Here is a 20,087-nt window from a genome sequence, read left to right on the forward strand (position 1 = left end):
CAAGAGAAAGGCGGGGATGTCTTTCAAGTTCTGGTTTTCTTTCTGAGCACACACTTCTTTTCTAGACATTTTACCATATCAGAGAATAAACTAAAAATTCAGAAAGATCTTTTCATTCAGAGTGGTTTTACTTTGTGAGTTCAAATTTCTACCTAGATCCCAGCTTCTAGATCTCTGAGTGGATGACTAACAATTTCCTTAAGACTAAATACTGTTTAAAGTTGATATTAAAGAGGTTTTAAATCTTTGCTGTTCTGCCAATATCCTAAAGTTAATATGTGAGCATTTGAGATGGGTAGAATGTAGACTCTTGGAATTATTGTTTAATAGCTGGTGGGCATCTTTTAAACACTATCTATTCAGAAATGAGTGTATTGAAATAATTCATAGTACATCTATGAGAATTCTAGAATAAGTAATAGAAGCTAATTTTTAAGTATCAGAGGATCACAATTTTTTGGAAAGGTAACCCTACTTAATTTTAAAATTGATGCCTTTTGACATCTTTTTACCATGTGTATTTTTTTTGTTTTACCATCTTTATATCAAACTGTACAAATAGGAATTGTTTTCAATTTACTTTCTTATTTTTGTCTTGTTCTACTATTAGAATCAACTGTTGCCTCTCATACCAGGAAGCCACATCTCCCCCACACCTGATGGAAGAAAACAAGTCCTCCAGTTAAAATTTGATCACCTTCCAAACATTTAGGAAAATGTTCTTTCAAGTGGAAAGTAATTTAATGTGTACACGTTTTTGTACAAGAGAGATAGGAATTCGCAGTGTTTCAAATGCAAATGAACCATATGAAAATTAAGATGCTTTCTAGAATTGTTTTGCTCTGATCATTACTGATTCCTCTGCCCGTGCTTTTTACATGAGCCAACTTTATCTTTTAGAACATTTTCTTTAAATGTTATAAAGTCTGAAGCTGCACATATGGAGGAGACATTTTCAATTTCATCAGAGCAGCCGCTCTTGAGAATTTATATTGAGAATTTGTGGGCTTATACTTTGACTTATGAAAAAAATTTACAGGTATCGTCTTGCTGCAGCTGACCGCATAATGTCGTAGAGCAATATCAAATAGCTTGCCTAGCTGTTGTTTGTGTAAGGAATGACATTATGTTTCTGCGTTTCAGTTCACTCTCACTGTAACCAGGTCTGTTGAGTAATGCTGGTATTTTATTCTGTGTTTTTATATTGGTGTGGGAAGGAAATCTTGAAATGTCATCTAGGTTTATCCCTTGATTCCAGGGCAGACTCTACTTTCTCTGCCTCATGAGACATTGATGATTCTATTTTTAAAGCTAGCTAGAAAAAATTCCATACATTTACATGGCAAATAGTGGGTGAACTACAAGAAATTACCATCCTCATGACACAATGCCCCGGGATAATTGACTGCGGACTCCAGCACTGACTCCTTTGCTACGTCATGGTTCCTTGTCCTCCTTTTTCCCTCCTGGCTAAATCCCCTCAGTACCTAACCCTGTCCTCCTCGGTGTATTTTCTAAATCACTCATTGTCAACACTCTCTTCCAAATATTTGCATCCATAGCCTCTGCAAACTTGTGCAGCCCTAAACTTGTGCATCATGATCAGGCCAGGTTTGTAAACACTTCTGAGAGCAGGAGGATTATCTTTCAGTTACCTTCATTTTGTGTCTTTTACTGAAACAAGAAGCAAACAAACAAAACACTTCAGTAGGTGAGCCGAATTTACATGGGATATTTTCCCAAGTAAACCTGACATACATACATATAGAAATATATAGAAATATGTGTTTATAATTATAAGCTTTGAAGCATCATAGTAGATGCCTTTTATCCTCGACATCTAAGAATGATGCATAATGTTTGAAAGTTTTCAAACATTTCACATGTTTTACTTTGCTAACAAGGAATTCGTGTAAAATAATAGCATGGGGCTGTCTGTCCGTGTCTGGCATAAAGGCACAAAATAGTGATGTTCCCATCAATATATATTAAAATTATTTCATTAACTCTTTTCTGCTCGTGGATCTGGCATGCTCACCTGAATGTTGTCAAATTTTGCAAATATGTATAATTCCAGAAATTCCTTCTATCTGGCACCAAGACACCAAGCATAAATTGTTATTACGAAAACACTAACACCTTATGCTCATCTCTAAATGTCTGTTGGACTTATAAACATGGTTATGTAAACTTCCAGAGAATTGCACTCAGTAATTTTGGAGCATCTCTTTACTAAGGAATTATGGCATCTAAACAATAGTTCCTTACTCACTGGAAAGACATTTTAAGTGGGCTTATTTGGCCATTTAACATTCTTAGTGTGAATATAAGCTGCTAGGCTCTTCTTATTTTCATCGTATTATCAAGAATGTGCCTCTTGAGATTTGTATGTTTCTTGCATTTTTAATAAGATGATGCTACAGGTGCAAGGAAAATGAGAAAGAAAAGATAAAAGGCAACTTTGCTGAAAGATTTCTTTTTAGCTTTCATAGTGTTTTTATTATTTAAGCCTTCTTATTGCCAGACCGCTCGTGCTGCTGTAGCTCTCCAGGATTGTGTGTTATCTGTAGAATACACACACACGTGCAGAAATTAAGAGGACAGCGCCAGACTCCAGTACCCACTTTGTAATTGTGCTGCAAACAACAGTGGAGTTTTTGGCCGGGTGACTGTCTTCCCTTATTTTTGCTTACATTTAAGAACCAATTCACACTAGCATTTCTCTCCCAATTTTTTTCCTTAAATCCATCATTTAGGTGTCACTGGGGAGGGGAGAGGAGAAAACGTCTAAATGCTTAGAAAAATGGTCTAATGCCATCATACCACAGTTGTATTACCGCAAAGAAAAAGAATCTTCTGATGACATGTGCATACTTAACTTTCCTGGGTGACCCAGGCCACGGAGCACTGCCCCCTGCATCACTTAGGCACAAATCTAAACCGCAACACTTTTCTCTTTCGAGTGTGTAGTTCTCACCTCTGTACTACACAGATTCCCTTGCATTTCTCAGCCACATGGAAGACAGTTGCACTTCAGCATCTAGGACTCAAATTAAGTAATGACTTTTGTAAAACTTATCCTCAGCAAATAGTCTTGACCCAGGCTCTTGACAGAAGCCCACGCGATTCTGTCACCACGCGTTTCCTACAATTTCTGGCTTACCTTGGCTGGTCTCACCCTTGCCAGCTTTCGAGCTTTTAAATTCATTTATATAGCTCTCTCCTGATGCTCTCCAAATACTGCGCCATCACGGTGAGTGACACTGCCTGAATACTCCCTTTTCTCCACCTTGAGTGACCTCTTCACGCCCTGGTTTTCTCTGACTTTCCACACACATGTACCTGAGAATCTCCAAGCAGTTCTTTTATTTTGCAGAGAATTTTACAGAGAATTAAAAATGCAGACTTTGCTTCTTCTTGGTGCTCCTGCTGCTTCTTCAGGGCAGAAGGAAATACCCCATAGAAAAGGACATTTAATTAGACCTGTGTCGGCCCTGTGAGCCTATTTGCTTTGACTCTGATTTTGGCCTCTGTTTCAGTCCTGAGGATATTTAAATGTCGTTGTTCCAGCTTGCCTCAACCACAAAGCCCTTTATGGGCTCACTTTGAAGATGATTTTAACTAGACTGAATCATTAAAAAGTTGTGTTCAAGAAGCTTTTGAATGCTCTGGATTAGGGAGATGATTAAGTAAAGGGTAAAAACAAAGCTCTCAGGCAGGGAATGAGAGGTGAGCAGAGAGTAGATCTTCCCTCTTCTAGGTTGGCTGTTTCACAGCTCTTCATTGCTCATGCAGATTTCCCAAACTACAAGACATAAGAAAATTAATATGTTATTTTGACAAATTTTTCAATTCTGAAAATGTTTTATGGTTCTTTAGCTTACTTGCCATAGAATTACAATTTTTCAAAAAGATGGCACTTTCTTAGTCATTTATTACCACCAATGGTTTCCAATCCTGGTTTTAGAATAGCTTGAATTATTTAAAAAAAATTTTTTTTAATTAAAACATACTACTGGAAGAGGAATGATCCTAAAATTCCAAAAATAGTTAAATCTTGGAAACATTGGGGAGTCAGTGTAAGGTATTAGCTGAATCACAAATATACAGATTTTTAATGCATATAGTTAAGACATAAAGATAAAATGCCACTCACAAGTTAATGTTCTGGGTGTGTGCATGTTATGTTTGTTTTCTATTAAAATCATTAACTCAACCACTTCATTCTTGTTTTAGTAGAAGACTAACAGTCTTAAAGAGTGGTACTTTAGAGAATAATAGAAATATCATTTGATCTGGGGTTAGGACACCTGGTTCTAGGCCTGGCTTGCAACTCTCTGTGTAGCCTTGTCACAACGTATAGCTTCTGTGCCTTCACTTTCTCATTTGTAAAATAAGAGAGTGGATAAGCTAGATGATTTCTAAGGGTCCCCTTCAGCTCTAAACTTCCGTGATTCTCTAAGCACATGGTGTTTGTGTCCTGGACATATCTCCCACTAGAAGACGCTTTCTGGGGATTGCTTAACGATACCAAGATAAACTGTGGTGTTTGTGATCTAGCCAGGAGCCTGGAGATCTCTCTCTTTCTCATCTCTCTCTTGCTTGCTTGCTTTCACACGCATACAAACACACATGACTACCCACTGCTAGTTCTATCCAGTCAGTAGTAGTTTACAGACAGCCACCTAACAGAGGTTAAATTTTATAAATGAAAGTGGATTTTAAAGCTAATTATCACTAGATTTTAATTAATGTAAATAAAACAGGTGTGCTTTCAAAATGTAGAGTAATATGTAATCATTCTTTGATGTTTTAATCTAATGCTAATTAGCTTGGAAATGACACATATGCTATGAAATAACAATTTAAGATATCTATTAAAGCAAAGAACATTCAGTACATTTCTAACTTCAGGAAAACTTTTAGTACTTTCAGAAAATGATAACAGAATTCTACAAATATATCTGAATTACATCCATTTCATATTTCAGCAGAAGGGAGTCAGACTCAATCAGCCTTATATTTAACTTATAATTTACTCAAGCTGAGAATTGGTTATGCTACTTATCAGGCATATAAATGAAGTGTTTAAAAGTTACAATTTTTCTGTTGTGAACACTGGTCACCGACCATCTCTCTAAATATTGTCACATTGAAGATGCTGTGTGTCTACTTATGATTTCAGAACATATTTGTATAGAAGCAGGTCTAGGGCCGGCTCCGTGGCTTAGCGGTTAAGTGCGCGCGCTCTGATACTGGCGGCCGGGGTTCGGATCCCGGGGGCGCCCCGAGGCACCACTTCTCCGTCCAACGCGAGGCCGAGTCCCACGTACAGCAACTAGAAGGATGTGAACCTATGACATACAACTATCTACTGGGGCTTTGGGGGGAAAAAACTGAATAAATAAAATCTTAAAAAAAAAAAAAAGAAGCAGGTCTATTTAAAATCACATGAAATTATAGCTACATTTAAATTAGCATTTGTTAATTAGCATAATGGCAGTTTATACCGCTAGAAACAATTCACTACAAAGCAGTTTTATTTAGTTGTATTATGTTAAATGTACATGATATTTTTTTAATTTAGCTTAAGATATTTAGCAAACCTAAATATGGAATTAAATACTTTGGTGACTTTGTATATATAACTTAATATTATTCAGTTTATTTTAATAAAAATTAGAAATATTTCTGTCTCCTAATTTCTTTTCAACTCAGCTATTAGTCCATTGTCTATTACTTTCTATTTAAGTGAGAAAAACTGTCATCTTTATATATGAATTCCAGAACTTATTTAATTTCCTATCAGTTGTAATATCTGAACAGCTGACATGGCAAACTATTCCTTTTTGCGCCTTGGGTTGGGAATTTTTACAAGTGGAAAAACTAACAAAATCTTTTTCAGTCTGACTGGCTAGATGTTTATCCTGAGAACATCTTTACGACTTTACTTTGAGGCTGTATGATTCTTTTTCTTTCATTCATTGGAATATTTCTCTGACCTTTACAATACTTAAGCTACAAGATGTGAATTTTTTTTTTTTTTTGGTGGAAAGATGCTCTCTGAGCTAACATCTGTTGCTAGTCTTCCTCCCTTTTTTTTTTTTTTTTTTTTTTTTGCTTAAGGAAGATTAGCCATGAGCTAACACCCATGCCAGTCCTCCTCTATTTTGTATGTGGGTCACCGCCACAGCATGGCTTGACAAGTGGTGTAGGTCCACACCTGGAATCCGAACCTGCGAACCCAGGCCACTGAAGGGGGGTGCACCGGACTTACCCACTACTCCATGAGGCGGCCCCCAATGTGAAATTTTTTTGTATCTTCAGTTCCAGGCTATCACAATAGTGTCTGTTCTAGGTTTAAAAAGGTAAAAAGGCTCAAGACCAAACTTAGACTAATGATCAAAAGAGAGAAAAACAATTAGTAAAATAATGAATGAGGTCACTATTTAAATATGCTTCATTTCTTTTCTTTTCTTTTGAACTACCTTTCTGCTTTCTTAATTTTTAATGGTGCTTATGAAAGAGTATAGTCGATTATTTCCATGGTGACTGTAACAATTTCTTCATCCTGCATTGCTTTTACAATGACGCTTTGCCACTCCTCTTATCAAGAGGTGAAATCTCCCTCCTCGCCTTGTGACCTGTGACTTCCTTAGATGCAGCAGAGGTGTCACTGTGCCATTTCTGGGCATAGCCCTTGAAAGCCCTGGCAGCTTCTGCTTTCTCCCTCTGGGGGAGCCAGCCAGCATGCTGTAAAGAAGCCTGGGCTAGACTACTAGATGATAAGATACCACCTGGAGAGAGAGAGGCTGCTGGAGGAGCACCAAGGGGCCAGTCATGTGAGTGAAGCCTTCTTGGACCTTCCAACTCAGTGTAGCCTCCAGCTGAATGTCGCCAAATGAGTGTCCCCAGCTAACATCAAGTGGAACAGGATAACTGCCCAGCTGGTACCAGTCAACCCACAAAATTATGGGAAATAATAAATCATTGTTGTTTTCAGCCACTACATTTTGGGATGATTTGTTCTGAAGCAAGAGATAACTAAAACAGAGTATGTTTTTAAATTGCATACCATTACAGTTGAGAAGCATGTTCTGAAATTATATGCATACTTAAAGTAAGGCATAGGGTCTGATGTTATGTAACCTAGAACTAAAAATACACTCTAGGGAATCTGAAAATCATTCTTCCCTTCTCCCCATTGCCTCTATCTTTGGATCTCATTTATCTTAGTCAAGGCTACTATATTCCAGGGGGGACATCATCTTCTCATAAGACACATGTAACCCCCTATGCAGGAAATCTAAAGCACCACAATGAAGAAATGGTCCAGACATTGTATTTTACCAACTATACGAGTACATTCTTGCTAGAAATTTGCTTGATTTCTTCATAGTAACCTAAGAAGAAATTTCCTTCTTTTTGCAAGAAAAATATTCAAATCTGTATTAGATAACTGAATAGATGCCAGACTATTAGTTTTCTACCTTTTGCCCCCAAAAACAGTCAGTTTGGGTTCTGACGGGTGTTTTTTAACCAGTGCTCCTCACTCATCCTCCCGTTCACCAGACATCAGCTAGTGATCATCTCCTGTGGTCTTAGGGAAAAGACTAATTTAATTACACTCAAAGAGCTTCTCCTCATAACCAAATGGTCTCTAGCACCTTTGAGAATTCAGGGTGACTGGTGCCATTGTCTGTCCACACTTTCCCTCTTTCTCAACTGGAAAGACATCCAACCAGAAGTCAGATTTTGGCTTTGCCACTTACAGGTCATGGCCTTTGATCATCAGTGTCTTCAACTCTAAAATGGGAATAATAACACCTAAAATAAGAATTTTAAAAAGTATTAAATTGTTAATAGTTGAAAATGAACTATTTTGAGGTTGGTAAAAGTATTAAATGAAACAATTATGTTAATATGCTTTGTAATATAAAGAGGTATATAAATATTGATTATTACCCTCTAGAACTTTTTGAATGTATTAACTTTTGCAGTTAATATGTGATCCCTTGAAAGAAATCCATAGAAATTTTTTAATATAGTAGTTACCGTGTTTCCTCCCAAAGAAGTGTGAGACCTCATCCTACTCCTGCTCATATCTTCCGTTTGGTGGCTTTTGCATTTCCAACATGAAAAGACTCTTATCTTCCAGCAAACAAAAATCTCCAGGTTTTCTTTTTATACAATTTAGTTTAATGGCACTATTTAAAGCATTTGCTTATTGTCTAGCAAACACTATCAAGTACTAGGCAAAAACAGAAGAAAATGAGTCCTCAGTGGAATATGTAGCCACCAAGAAGAAACAGCCTAATGGAGTTAACCAGAAAGAAACAAATTTAGACCTCACCAGAAAACTTAAAGAAGACACCAACACCAGGATAGTGAAATAATCTGACCATGACTCAGAGATTTCTTGAAGGATTGAAATCATCACAGATAGAAGAGTTGGCTGGAGAGATACAACTAAATTTTGAAGAAAAAGTATTTTAGATATGGGAATACACACACAAAAATTTAATATTATGTTCATGAAACAGTCCAGGGTGATTAGCTATAGAAAATTCAACTAGAGAAAAAGCAAGAGATCTAGGCTAGAGGTGCAAGTCTTAATTATTTTTTATTGAGGCAAATTGATATATAACATTGTTTCAGGTATACAACATTATAATTCAGTATCTGTATACACTACAAAGTGATTACCATCAAAAGTCTAGATACCATCCATCACCATACAATTGATCCCCTTCACCCATTTTGCCCAACCCCCAACCCCCTTCTCCTCTAGTAACCACCAATCTGTTCTCTGTATCTGTGAGTTTGTTTTTGTTTTGTTTATTTGTTTAGATTCCACATATGAGTGAAATAATATGATATTTGTCTTTCTTTGTCTGACTTATTTCACTTAGCATAACACCCTCAAGTTCCATCCACGTTGTCGCAAATGACAAGATTTCATTCTTTTTAATGGCTGAGTAGTATTCCATTGTATATATATACCACATCTTCTTTATCCATTCATCCATTGATGCACACTTTGGTTGTTTCTATATCTTGGCTATTGTAAATAATGCTGCGATGAACATAGAGGTGCATCATCTTTTCAAATCAGTGTTTTTGTATTCTTTGAAAAAATACCCAGAAGTGGAAAACTGGATCATATGGCAGTTCTAGTCTTAATTTTTTGAGGAATCTCCATACTGTTTTCCATAGTAATTACACAAATTTACATTCTCACCAACAGTGTACGAGGGTTCCCTTTTCTCCACGTCATCTCTAACACTTGTTATTTCTTGTCTTTTTTATAACAGCCATTCTAACAGGTGTGAGATGGTATCTCATTGTGGTTTTGATTTGCATTTATCTAAGAATTAGTGATGTTGGATCTTTTCATGTGCCTGTTGGCCATCTGTCTGTCTTCTTTGGAAAAATGTCTATTCACACAAGTCTTAATCTGTGTATTCTGGCAACTGAAATCATATGAACAATTTTTATTCCTGAGGCAGTGAGGAAGTGCTGCGGGTGAGAAGAAAAGTCAGTCCTCATCTTTGAGAAACACTTGCAGTGAGAGAAAAAGGGAAAGGAGAGGCACTGTCAGGAGTGCTAGCTAGAGGAAGAATCAGTATTTGTCACTTGCCCTGCAACAGTCCCCATCTCAAGATCTCCTTTCCACTGTTCCTCCTTTCTTCTTCCCTAATTATCCTCCTCTCTAGCGGCACATCTACTTTTCTTGGATTTGAATCCCTAGCCTATGTCATAGTGTCTTCCTTCACCAAATACCCATCACTCCACTCCCTGCTCTGACAGAGACCTGCTTCATCATCCAATTTTCTTCCTCCTGTATTTGCTAATCTCCTCCTTCTACTATCTGCAATTTTCAGGTCAGAGAAAATCATCCTATATTTAATCTTGTCTAATATAAGAACCGCCTGTAAAACACCAGCACATCTTATATAAACTAAATTTGAAAATAATCTTAGATTGAATTTAAATAAATCCCTAAAATATATTTGTCTTAGAGATTGACATCTCTTTGGATGCCATACGCTCTGTTATTCCTTAAATGTAATCCCATTTAGAAAAAAAAAATCCCTCACCAAAATTGACTCCGTCAAATGTTCCCTCTAAATCATGGGTTCTTAGCCACGAGTCGCCTTCAAGGGATCCATTGGAAGTCGCCTCTTCCGTTTTCAAATCCAGATTCCAAATGCAACCCGGGACTACTATTGCCCCAACTCCAGAGAGCTCTGCTGGGTTAACACCTGGACAGCTCGCAGTACTTCTGACCTAGGACAAAGGACCTCTTTCCCGTGCTCTCTTCCCCCCTACTCACCAGCTTGCCTTTGCCTGCATCCTGAGCCCTTTATGACTTGAGATAGAGCACGACCATGACTAATTCTGCCCCACAGGCTGACTGGCCTAGAAGAGATAAAAATCCCTGCCTCATTCTGCCTTAAATATTTAACATTTAGAAATTCATCTGGGTTCCAGAGTAATCCCACTGAGAAGCCATGAGGGAGATAAAGTACCAGTTAGAATTTTTATGTGAGTTTGTTTAAAGGAATAGCTTTCCTAAGAGCTGTTTGTCATCAGTATGCTGAGAAAATGAAGGTGTGGGCTGGGGCGGGGTTACTGTTGGGTGGCTAGAGGGCAACATGAGGGCATGTTTAGGGACTGGGAGTGGAGGGCACCACAGACGGTGAGAAATGGAGGTGGAAATATGCCTACAGCAAACCGTGTCTACTTTGAAAATGTACCAGTGTCATCCTTGGCTATCATTTCTTACCAAGAACATGCATGGAAGCAGGGTGGGGAAATGGAACTACCTTGGCTGGGTCCTAGAGCCAACTCTGCTACTGACTGACTATCTTGAGGACGTTCCCTTCCCTCTCTGGCCCCTCAGTCTGTAATAAGGAGTAGTCAAATTCAATGTTTTTAAGATCCTTCCAGCTAAGATATTGTGTGAATGACGTAAACAACTGTCATCTACCTCTTCTGTTCCTGTGAACGCTTCCCCCCTCTGTTTTCTCGGGTATGTCACAGATGGAATGGAGTGGTGAGGACAGAGACAGAGCCTAGCTGGGGATCATGCTTTACCTTCTTCACAAGGCAGGAACAAGTCCTGTGTCCTTCCACCTTTTTGATCCACTCTGAGATCGCCTTTTTCCATCCTGTCTGCTGCAGAGAGCTCGCTCCATGGTGGCAAATGCAAAATCCGGGGGGGTGGGGGGTGGGGGGAGTTGTAGTTGCTTTGCAAGAGCCCAGCTTTCATTTTGTAAGCAAGCCAAAGACGTATCTGAAGTATTAGATGGTTTATGTTATTCAGCACTGGGCTTGGTTTTTGTTTTCTTCTTGCTGTTGTTTTGTTTTGTTTTCCTTAGTAAGCACTTTAAACTCCCTGTTGCCACAGATGATGGCCTACCATAAATAGATGAGCCGGACGCCGCCCTGAAGAGGAAGAATACCATTCTTGCCCAATAAGTGCACAACATGCCCTTTAATCAATAACATCGACAAAGAAGACTACACATGACTGAGAGGATAGCTATTACGTACAATTGAAATTGAAACTTCAATTTTCAAATTGCACAATTCCTAAGGATTAAAGTAAATCGTTGGCCAGGATCCCAAGACGACAACATCTAGCAACGTTGCCAGGAGATTTTCCCGCACTCTCAGTCTGTAAAATCCCAGAACGTTATTTACAGTATTTTTTTTTAATCTCAACTTGCTAACCACCAGTTACCTTATCTTGCACATAATACAAAGTGGTTTTTTTTGGGTTTTTGTTTTTTTTTTTTTTAATTTTCAGAATTTCTAAACCCGTAAGGGAGCAATAATGACCAATGCAGTTGAATATTTTAGGAAATTTGACAGGATCAAAGCTAGAGAGAAGCATCAAATAATGATAAATATCTCAAGCCTTATGTAGTAAAAAAGAAATAAATATTTTAAATTGATTTTCTAAATATAAAGCAGCTATCGTGTTGAAATACAAATCATTGATACATTATGGAGGCAAATTATGGCTTTTTCAATTCGTTCTTAATTTCACCAATTTATGCATGTATTATGTATTTACATATGTGTATTATTACCTCTTTTCTGATGGCCTCTATGTTCTTGGTAGATTAAGTGGCCCAAGGGAGCTACATTAAGCCCTTATCAGAAGTCAGGCATGGTACTGGATGCTTTATATATACTCTCTCATAAAGTCTCCCAAATACCGTAGGAAGAAGGTATTGTTAGTCACGGTTTACAAGTAAGAAATCTCAGGTTCAGAGAGGTAGCCAGAAGTGGCAGAGCTGGCTTTAAAAATTTCAGAAAACTTCCACCAAACTTTTCACTTATTTTTGCATTTAAACGTGGTAAGCACTAATTGTCTGAATCCAAGTCCCTTGCTTTGGGGCATTTTCAGTTTTCGCTAAATTCTTACATCCTGACATTTGTAATTTCTCTAAGGCCAACCTTAATGAAAATAACGATATAAAAGCACCATGTCCTTAGCTAAATGGCTAGCCCCACACTATAACAAGGTGTTTGGTCTCTCTGCGCATACATCTCATCACATTTGTAAATGAAGGCATCTGCATATTCCTCTTCTGTACATATATACAAGGCCTGGCTCTAACCGAAGTGATGGTGCTGAAATTACCATGAAATGGAACAGTCATCTGAATGCTACATAAAAAGATAGAATTTAAATCAGGGAGTCCTTTGTGAGATCATACCCAACCTCTGATTTTACAGATAAGGAAACCAAGGCCTTGAAGAAGTTAAAGGACCCAAAGAAATGTTAAACGTAGATTAAGTATCAAAACCATGTTTGTTTATTTAACTATTTGTGTCTCTTCATTGCCTTATTTGATAATGGATTTGAGGCAGCTTCTGTGTATAATGAATAAAATAAAATGAGAAATTAATTTCCAAAACAAGGATGATGAAAATGTTCTAAAATTAGTGGTGAAGGTTGCACAATCTGTGAATATACTAAAAACCATCAAATTGTATACTTTAAAAGGGTGAATTTTATGGTATATAAATTATATCCCCATAAATTTTATTTATTTATTTATTTTTGCTGAGGAGATTCGCCCTGAGCTAACATCTGTGGCCAGTCTTTTGTCTATTTTGTACGTGAGCCGCTGCCACGGCATGGCCACTGACAAGTGGTATAGGTCCACGCCCTGAAACCGAACCCAGGCTGCTGAAGTGGAGCACGGCAAACTCAACCACTAGGCCACTGGGGCTGGCCTAAAATTTTTTTTTTAAAACTAGCAAGGCTATATTTATTTTTTTGAAATAGGATAGAGGATAAAACCAGGATTGATGACTTTTTACATTTTTATTTTTCTTATTTATGGTCTCTCTTCTCAATTCTATATTAGAATATCACCAATGAATTGGCCCCCATCATATTATCTTAATGAATCAAGAACACTGATCTCTTGCCTGTATTTCTCTATTGTAGAGTATTAGGCCAGGTTTCAAAGTTCCTATTGGGGTTGAGAAATTGTTTTCAAATAAGACTCTGGGATATATTTCCAAAGAGAACACATTTTTCCCATGAGAAATTCTCTTGAGTAAATTAGAAGCCATAAACTAAGGGGTCTTGTTGATTGATATTAAGCAATAGAAAGGTAAATCTGTTGGTCTTTATATACAAGCATACATTTGTATACAAGCATACATTTCAAGCAAAATGCATTAAGATTAGCACACACAAATTGATCTAGGAATCTCCCTTCTTCAAATTTATCAGAGAATACAATGAGCTCAGAAAAAGGTTTGACGACAAAGATATTCATCCTAGCATTATCATTATTTATAGTAACGAAAAGGTGGAAACAAACCTAAATGTCTGACAATCGGAGAATTTTAGAGTGTAGTGGAATATTATACAGTGCTTAAAAATGGGCTTTTTATTTATTTTAAAATCTATATTATTTTTCTGATTGCATAGATAATAACAATATACACATTATTTAAAAAATTTAAACCTCTAGATATTTCCCCACAATTCCTTCTCTTAAGAGATAACCAAAATTAAGTGCTTAGTGAATATTTTATATGATCATCCTATAATACTGTTTTGCAACTTGCTTTGTTCACTCTGTAATGAATCTTTATACATCAGTTCTTGCACATCTGCCCCATTTTTTTAATGTTGTTTTTAAAAGTATTCAAGACTTAAGGAGATATTCATGATACAATGTTAAATAAAAAAAAGCAGAATACGGAACAGATTCTAAATTGGGTAGAAGGGGAGAGTTGCAAAGATTATACACAAAATCATGTAAAAGACTGAAAGAAAATACAGCAAATCGTTAATACTGGTTAATCCTAAGTGGTAGAATTGTGAGTGACTTTATTTTCTTCTATATAATTTTTTGTATTTTCCAAATTCTCTATGATAAGCATGTTAAAAAATAGCATTGGCTTTTTCTACTTCCAAAAATAATATAGGTTTCTTTTAGGCAATCTGGAAAAAACAGATAAACCCAAATAAGAAAATAGGAAGTCACTCATGATCCAACAACCCAGAGATAACTGTTGCCTTTTAGATATATTTTTTCAACAGCCGTTTTCTGTGTGTGAGTGTATGTACCTTTTACAAAAATAAAATTATACTGGCTATAATTTTTGTAACTGCCCCTTGTCACTTAAATGTATTGTGAACATTTAAAAATTTTCATTAAACACTCTTCTACGAAATTATATTTTGTCTACGTGGGACCATAATTCATTTATAGGATTCAATTATTACCAGTTTTTGCTTTTATAATTGATGCACTGAACATTTGTATGGATAAATCTTATCCTGTACAGGATTTTCATCTGGACAAATAGCTAGAAATGGAATTTGCTGAGTCAGATGGCCTGCAAAATGTTAATGCTTCTGATACTTATTGCCAAGACATTCTTCAGAAAAGATTTAGCAAGTTTTCTTCCCAGCAGTGGTGGGAAATAGTGGTCATTTTCCACACTTCCAGCAGTGCCAGGTGTTATTAATCTGGAAACTAACTTTTATTATTTTTTCTACTAGAAAAATGATAAATGTTTATTATAGAAAACTTAGAATGTACAAATTTAAGCAAAGAGAAGAAAATAAAAATCACTAATGATATCATCAAACATTGATTCTCTCTGTATGTGTGTGTGTATATATATAGACTCATATGCATATGTACATATATACTTTTTAATTTACTAAAATTAAATCATATAAGTAATAAATAACAGCTAATACTTATTAAGCATTAACTATTTGTTAGACCCTATGCTATGTGTTTAAAGTAAATTATCTCATTGAACCCTTATGCCTCTACAAAATAGTATTATTAGTTTTTAATATCTCCATTTTTAAAAAAGGAAAACTGAGTAGAGAGATTAAGAAACTTGCCCTAGGTAATATAGATAATATGTGGCAGAGCTGAGATTAAACTGTCTATTTTTAGAGTCCCCATTCTTATACCTATGAGGAACCTCTAGAGGGGTCTCTAGTCCCTGTCACAGAGGACAGTCAGCTTTGCTAAAAGCATAAGTAATGACCCAACCCCTTTTACTTAATCAAGAGTATTTATTGCTTTTAATTTAAAAGATACTTGCATATAAATAAGTTATTAAATAAATAAATAAATGAGGGAGGGAGGAACAAATCCTCCTTACAGAAGAATTCCAAATAATATATGTAGGTACTATTCCCTCCAGAAGGTGGAGCTCAGCTCCCCTTCCCTGGAGTGTGGGTTGGACCTAGTGACACTCTTCCAAGGAATAGAGCACAGCAAGGGAAAAAAGTGACTTCAGAGTGGAGAAAGTTGAGACCCCACCTACCCATGTGACCCAAGTTAACATCACCAGTCATCAGTCACGTTGATGTCATGTACCCCCTGATCTGGTGTGAAGAGAAGGGTACTTCACCTCTGGTATTCTTCCCACAACCCATAATCCCAGTATAACCATGAGAAAAAACATGAGACAAACCCAAATTGAGGGACAGCTTACAAAATACCTGACCAGTACTCCTCAAAAATGTCAAGGTCATGAAAGACAGGGAAAGACTAAGAAACTGTCAGAGAGCAGAGGAGACTAAGGAGACATGACGACTAAATGCAGTGTGGGATCCCAGATTGGATACTGGAACAGGAAAAGGATATTTGTGGAAAACTGGTGAAACCCAAATAAAATCTGGAATTTAGTTAATAGTAATATACCAATGTTGGTTTCTGAGTTTTAACAAATGTACCGTGGTAACGTAAGATGTTAACATTAGGAGAAAGTGGGTTAGGGTATACAGGAACTATCAGTAGTATCTTTGCAACTTTTCTGTAAATCTAGAATTATTCCAAAATAAAAAGTTTACTTTAAAAAAAAAAGGATGCTGTTTCAATATACACAGCACTTGTGGATAGCAGAGATAATGTTCCAGCTATGGCAGGCTTTTCAAACTATCAGGGCTTGTCATTGCTTCCCCGTGAGGGTCTAGCATCCAGCCAGAGGGAGGCCAAAAGGCAAAAGTCAGATGGGGCAGGGCAGACTGAGTGCTAGAGCCTGATCCCAGGGACTTCAACTAGTTTTCCTATTAGGGTTGGTTTTATACTTTCTGCAGGACTGAAAGGCCTCTAGTCCCTCTTATTGATTGGTCCATGCCTCTGATATACTTCTAACTCGATTGTTGGCAAGCAAAGGAGGTGGTGGAGAAGTCCACTCCTGGGTTGACTTGAAGCAGCAGGGAAGCCTGGGGTTGGCTGCTCCTACTATGGTGCTGGCTGACATCACAAGTGGGCACAGAAAAGTGTGTGAGATCACCAAGCCTTTCCAACCTGGGCCCAGGAGAATGGCTCCCACGAGGAAGGCTGGCAAGAAGAAGGAGGGTGTTCTGCTGTCAATGAGACAGTGACCAGAGAACACACCATCAATATCCACAAGTGCATCATGGAGTGGGCTTCAAGAAGGGTGCCCCTCAGGGACTCAAAGAGATCCAGCAATTTGCCATGAAGGAGGTGGGAATCCCAAGTATACCCATTGACAGCAGGATCAGCAAAGCTGTCTGGGCCAAAGGAATAAGGAATGTCCCATTCAGTTTCCACATATGGTTGTCCAGAAAACGTAATGAGGATGAAGATTCACCAAACAAGCTCTATATGTTGGTTACCTACGTACCTGTCATCACTTTCAAAAACCTACACACTGTGGATGATGAGAACCAACCACTGATTGTCAAAGTCATAAAACCGCATGCATACACACAAAAAAGATCGCTAAGTACCCAGAGAACAATATAACCCTGTTTGTTATCTTTAGCTGGACTATTGCCCCGATATTTCTTTAGATCATGAACCAGGCTGTTCCCTGGTTACAAAAGCTAACTCACTAGGACAAAGGGCACAGTGGATATATCATTCCAGGAATTTGTAATGGCAAATGCCGAGCTTTTATGTGAATGTGTGTCTAAGTGTCCTAAGCATATGAAATGGACTATTTGTAGACTTGTAGACTACCATAGCTCTCAATCACTTGTAATCTGCTGCTTTGTTTTTCACTTAATAAATCATGAATATCTCTCCATGTTATTAAATGTTCTTCTACAAATCTTCCACAAATGTCATCTTCCCAAAATGGCTAGATACATTAAGGGACACACATCAAAGGAATACTCTGGGGCCGGCCCCGTGGCTTAGCGGTTAAGTGCGCACGCTCCGCTGCTGGCGGCCCTGGGTTCGGATCCCGGGCGCGCACGGATGCACCGCTTCTCCTGCCATGCTGAGGCCGCGTCCCACATATAGCAACTAAAAGGATGTGCAGCTATGACATACAACTATCTACTGGGGCTTTGTGGGAAAAAATAAATAAATAAAATTATATATAAAAAAAAAAGGAATACTCTGTAGTTGTTTAAAAGAATAAGGCAGCTCTCCATGTGCTCATACTGAACAATCTTTAAGAAAAAGTGAGTGTAAAAAGCCAAGGTTAGAGCAATGTGGATAGTATGCTACCATAAAAGAAAGAAAGAAAAGGGGCCGGCCCAGCCCGGTGGAGCAAGCGGTTAAGTGTGCATGCTCCGCTTTGGTGGCCTGGGGTTCGAAGGTTCGGATCCCGGGCATGCACCGACGCACCGCTTGTTAAGCCATGCTGTGGCAGCATCCCCTATAAAGCAGAGGAAGATGGGCACGGATGTTAGCTCAGGGCCAGTCTTCCTCAAGAAAAAAGGGGAGGATTGGCATCAGATGTTAGCTCAGGGCTAGTCTTCCTCACAAAAAAAAAAAAAAGAAAGAAAAAATATATATATATACATCTGTATATGTACGTATATAGGGAGAGAATGTCTGGAAGGATTGAAAGGGAAACTGGCATTAGATGCCTTCAAGGAGGAAACTCAGTGGCTGGAGGATGGGAATAGAAAAATGTGTATTTTTTACTGAATAACCTTTTGTATCTTTTTTTTCTTTTAATTTTGTAAGACATTCATGAATTATTTATTTTAAAGGGATAAAAATTTCGACATCATGGTTAATGCCTGCCTAATACGTACATTGGACTGTTTCCAATTATCATCACTATTATATGTAGCGCTTCATGCTAGATCTTAGTAGCTAAATCTTTGCCTACATTGATGCTAATTTTCTTCAAATAAATTACTGCAAATGAAATTGCTGGGTCAAAAGGTGGGAACATTTTTAGGATTTTTGATATGTTTTGCTCAATTCTCCAGAAACGAATGAACTTACATATCTCCCTATACCATCACTTATTTCACCCCCACTAACAGGAAAGAATATTATTTTTGTTTTCATTTTTGGTAGGATAAAGTATGGAATATATATATATAAAATGCAATATACATATACACACACGTTGTTTTGTTTCATGAGGAGCACACGGATGGCGAGCTTTTCAAGTCCTTGTATATATGAGTATATCTTCATAGTTTTCTCAGTTACAGATTTTAGAGTCAGAATAATTTTCTTTCACATCTTTGAAGTCAGGGCTCCATTACCTTCTAAAACCTGGCATTGCTGATCTTAAGTATGACAGTGTCTGACTTGGGTCCCTTTGTAAGTCACCAGATTTCTTTCCTCCCCTCTGGAAGGTTTTAGAGTTTGGACTCCGTATTAGTTGACTTTCACTAGATTATGCTGCGTTAACAACCTCAAAATCTTAGTAGCTTACAACAACCAATATTTATTTCCTCCTCATGTTACAGGTTGGTTATTTCCTCCTCTTTCTACCTGTTCCAGGCTGTGGTTCGAGAATGGGATCACGGGTCTTCTCGTTCAGGGACTCAGACTAACGGAACAGCTCCTATTGGGGATATGCCCTTCTCATGGCAGAGAGCAGAGGAACAAAAGGCCTGGTGGAAACTTGCCATGCCTCTGGAATCTTCTGTTCAGGAGGGATGCAGGTCATCTGCTCACAGTCTGATGCCCAAGGCAAATCACTGGGCCAAGCCCAAGTAAAGTCCATCTACAGGGAAGGTGGGGAGTAAGCCTTCTCTTTGGAGTTCTGAATTTTTCCCTAGAAAGTGTCCAGCCATGAATTCAGCTCCTTAATTTTTACAAAAATTCTACTCATATAAAGCAATTTGTGGGTGGTAGTCTTTACTAAAGATTGGAAAAGAAAAAGAAGATAGAGGTGGGTGTTTATAGTAGTGGCACAAAAAACACACACAAATTTTGACATTCATGAGTATAAAAGTCCTTTGACTCCCCTATCACGGGGGTCTCACCCCATGTGGTAACCGTACATCTTGCTGTCTTCTCTCTCCTCTCCGTCCTCCTATCTCTCCTCCTCACCCCCTCAGTCTCTTTGGTTCTTGGAATTTTGGGATTGATATTCTGCAACTTGAGCAGGAAGTGGGTGACCTGGCAGAAAAAGATTAAACATGCCTGTTTCAGTTATCTTTTGCTGCCTAACAAACCACCCCAAAACGTAGTGGCTGAAAACAACAGCCATTTTATTATCTCTGACAGTTCTGTGGGTAAGCTGGAGCTCGGCGGCATGATTGTTTCTGCTGGTCTCATTGGGATATCTCACGCCACTGCAGTCAGATCGTGGTGGGATGAAACATCAAGATGGCTTCGTTC

At 37.9% G+C, this 20,087-nt stretch overlaps 1 protein-coding gene and 1 pseudogene across 1 annotated transcript in view; both read left to right on the forward strand.

The window, feature by feature from the left end:
• CDKL4 (cyclin dependent kinase like 4) overlaps positions 1–2,044 on the forward strand; it is a 33,657-nt gene extending 31,613 nt beyond the window's left edge. The window contains exon 9 of the mRNA XM_004436725.3: positions 611–2,044. Within this exon, the coding sequence (XP_004436782.2) occupies positions 611–712 (102 nt within the window). The 3' untranslated portion in view covers positions 713–2,044. The remainder of the gene's footprint in view (positions 1–610) is intronic.
• A 14,790-nt stretch (positions 2,045–16,834) lies between these two features.
• On the forward strand, positions 16,835–19,460 carry LOC101389544 (large ribosomal subunit protein eL31 pseudogene; annotated as a pseudogene).
• The last annotated feature ends 627 nt before the right edge of the window (positions 19,461–20,087 follow it).

The sequence above is a fragment of the Ceratotherium simum genome, chromosome 11, assembly GCF_057802395.1.
Source record: "Ceratotherium simum simum isolate JZ-2026a chromosome 11, ASM5780239v1, whole genome shotgun sequence".
Taxonomy (NCBI): domain Eukaryota; kingdom Metazoa; phylum Chordata; class Mammalia; order Perissodactyla; family Rhinocerotidae; genus Ceratotherium; species Ceratotherium simum.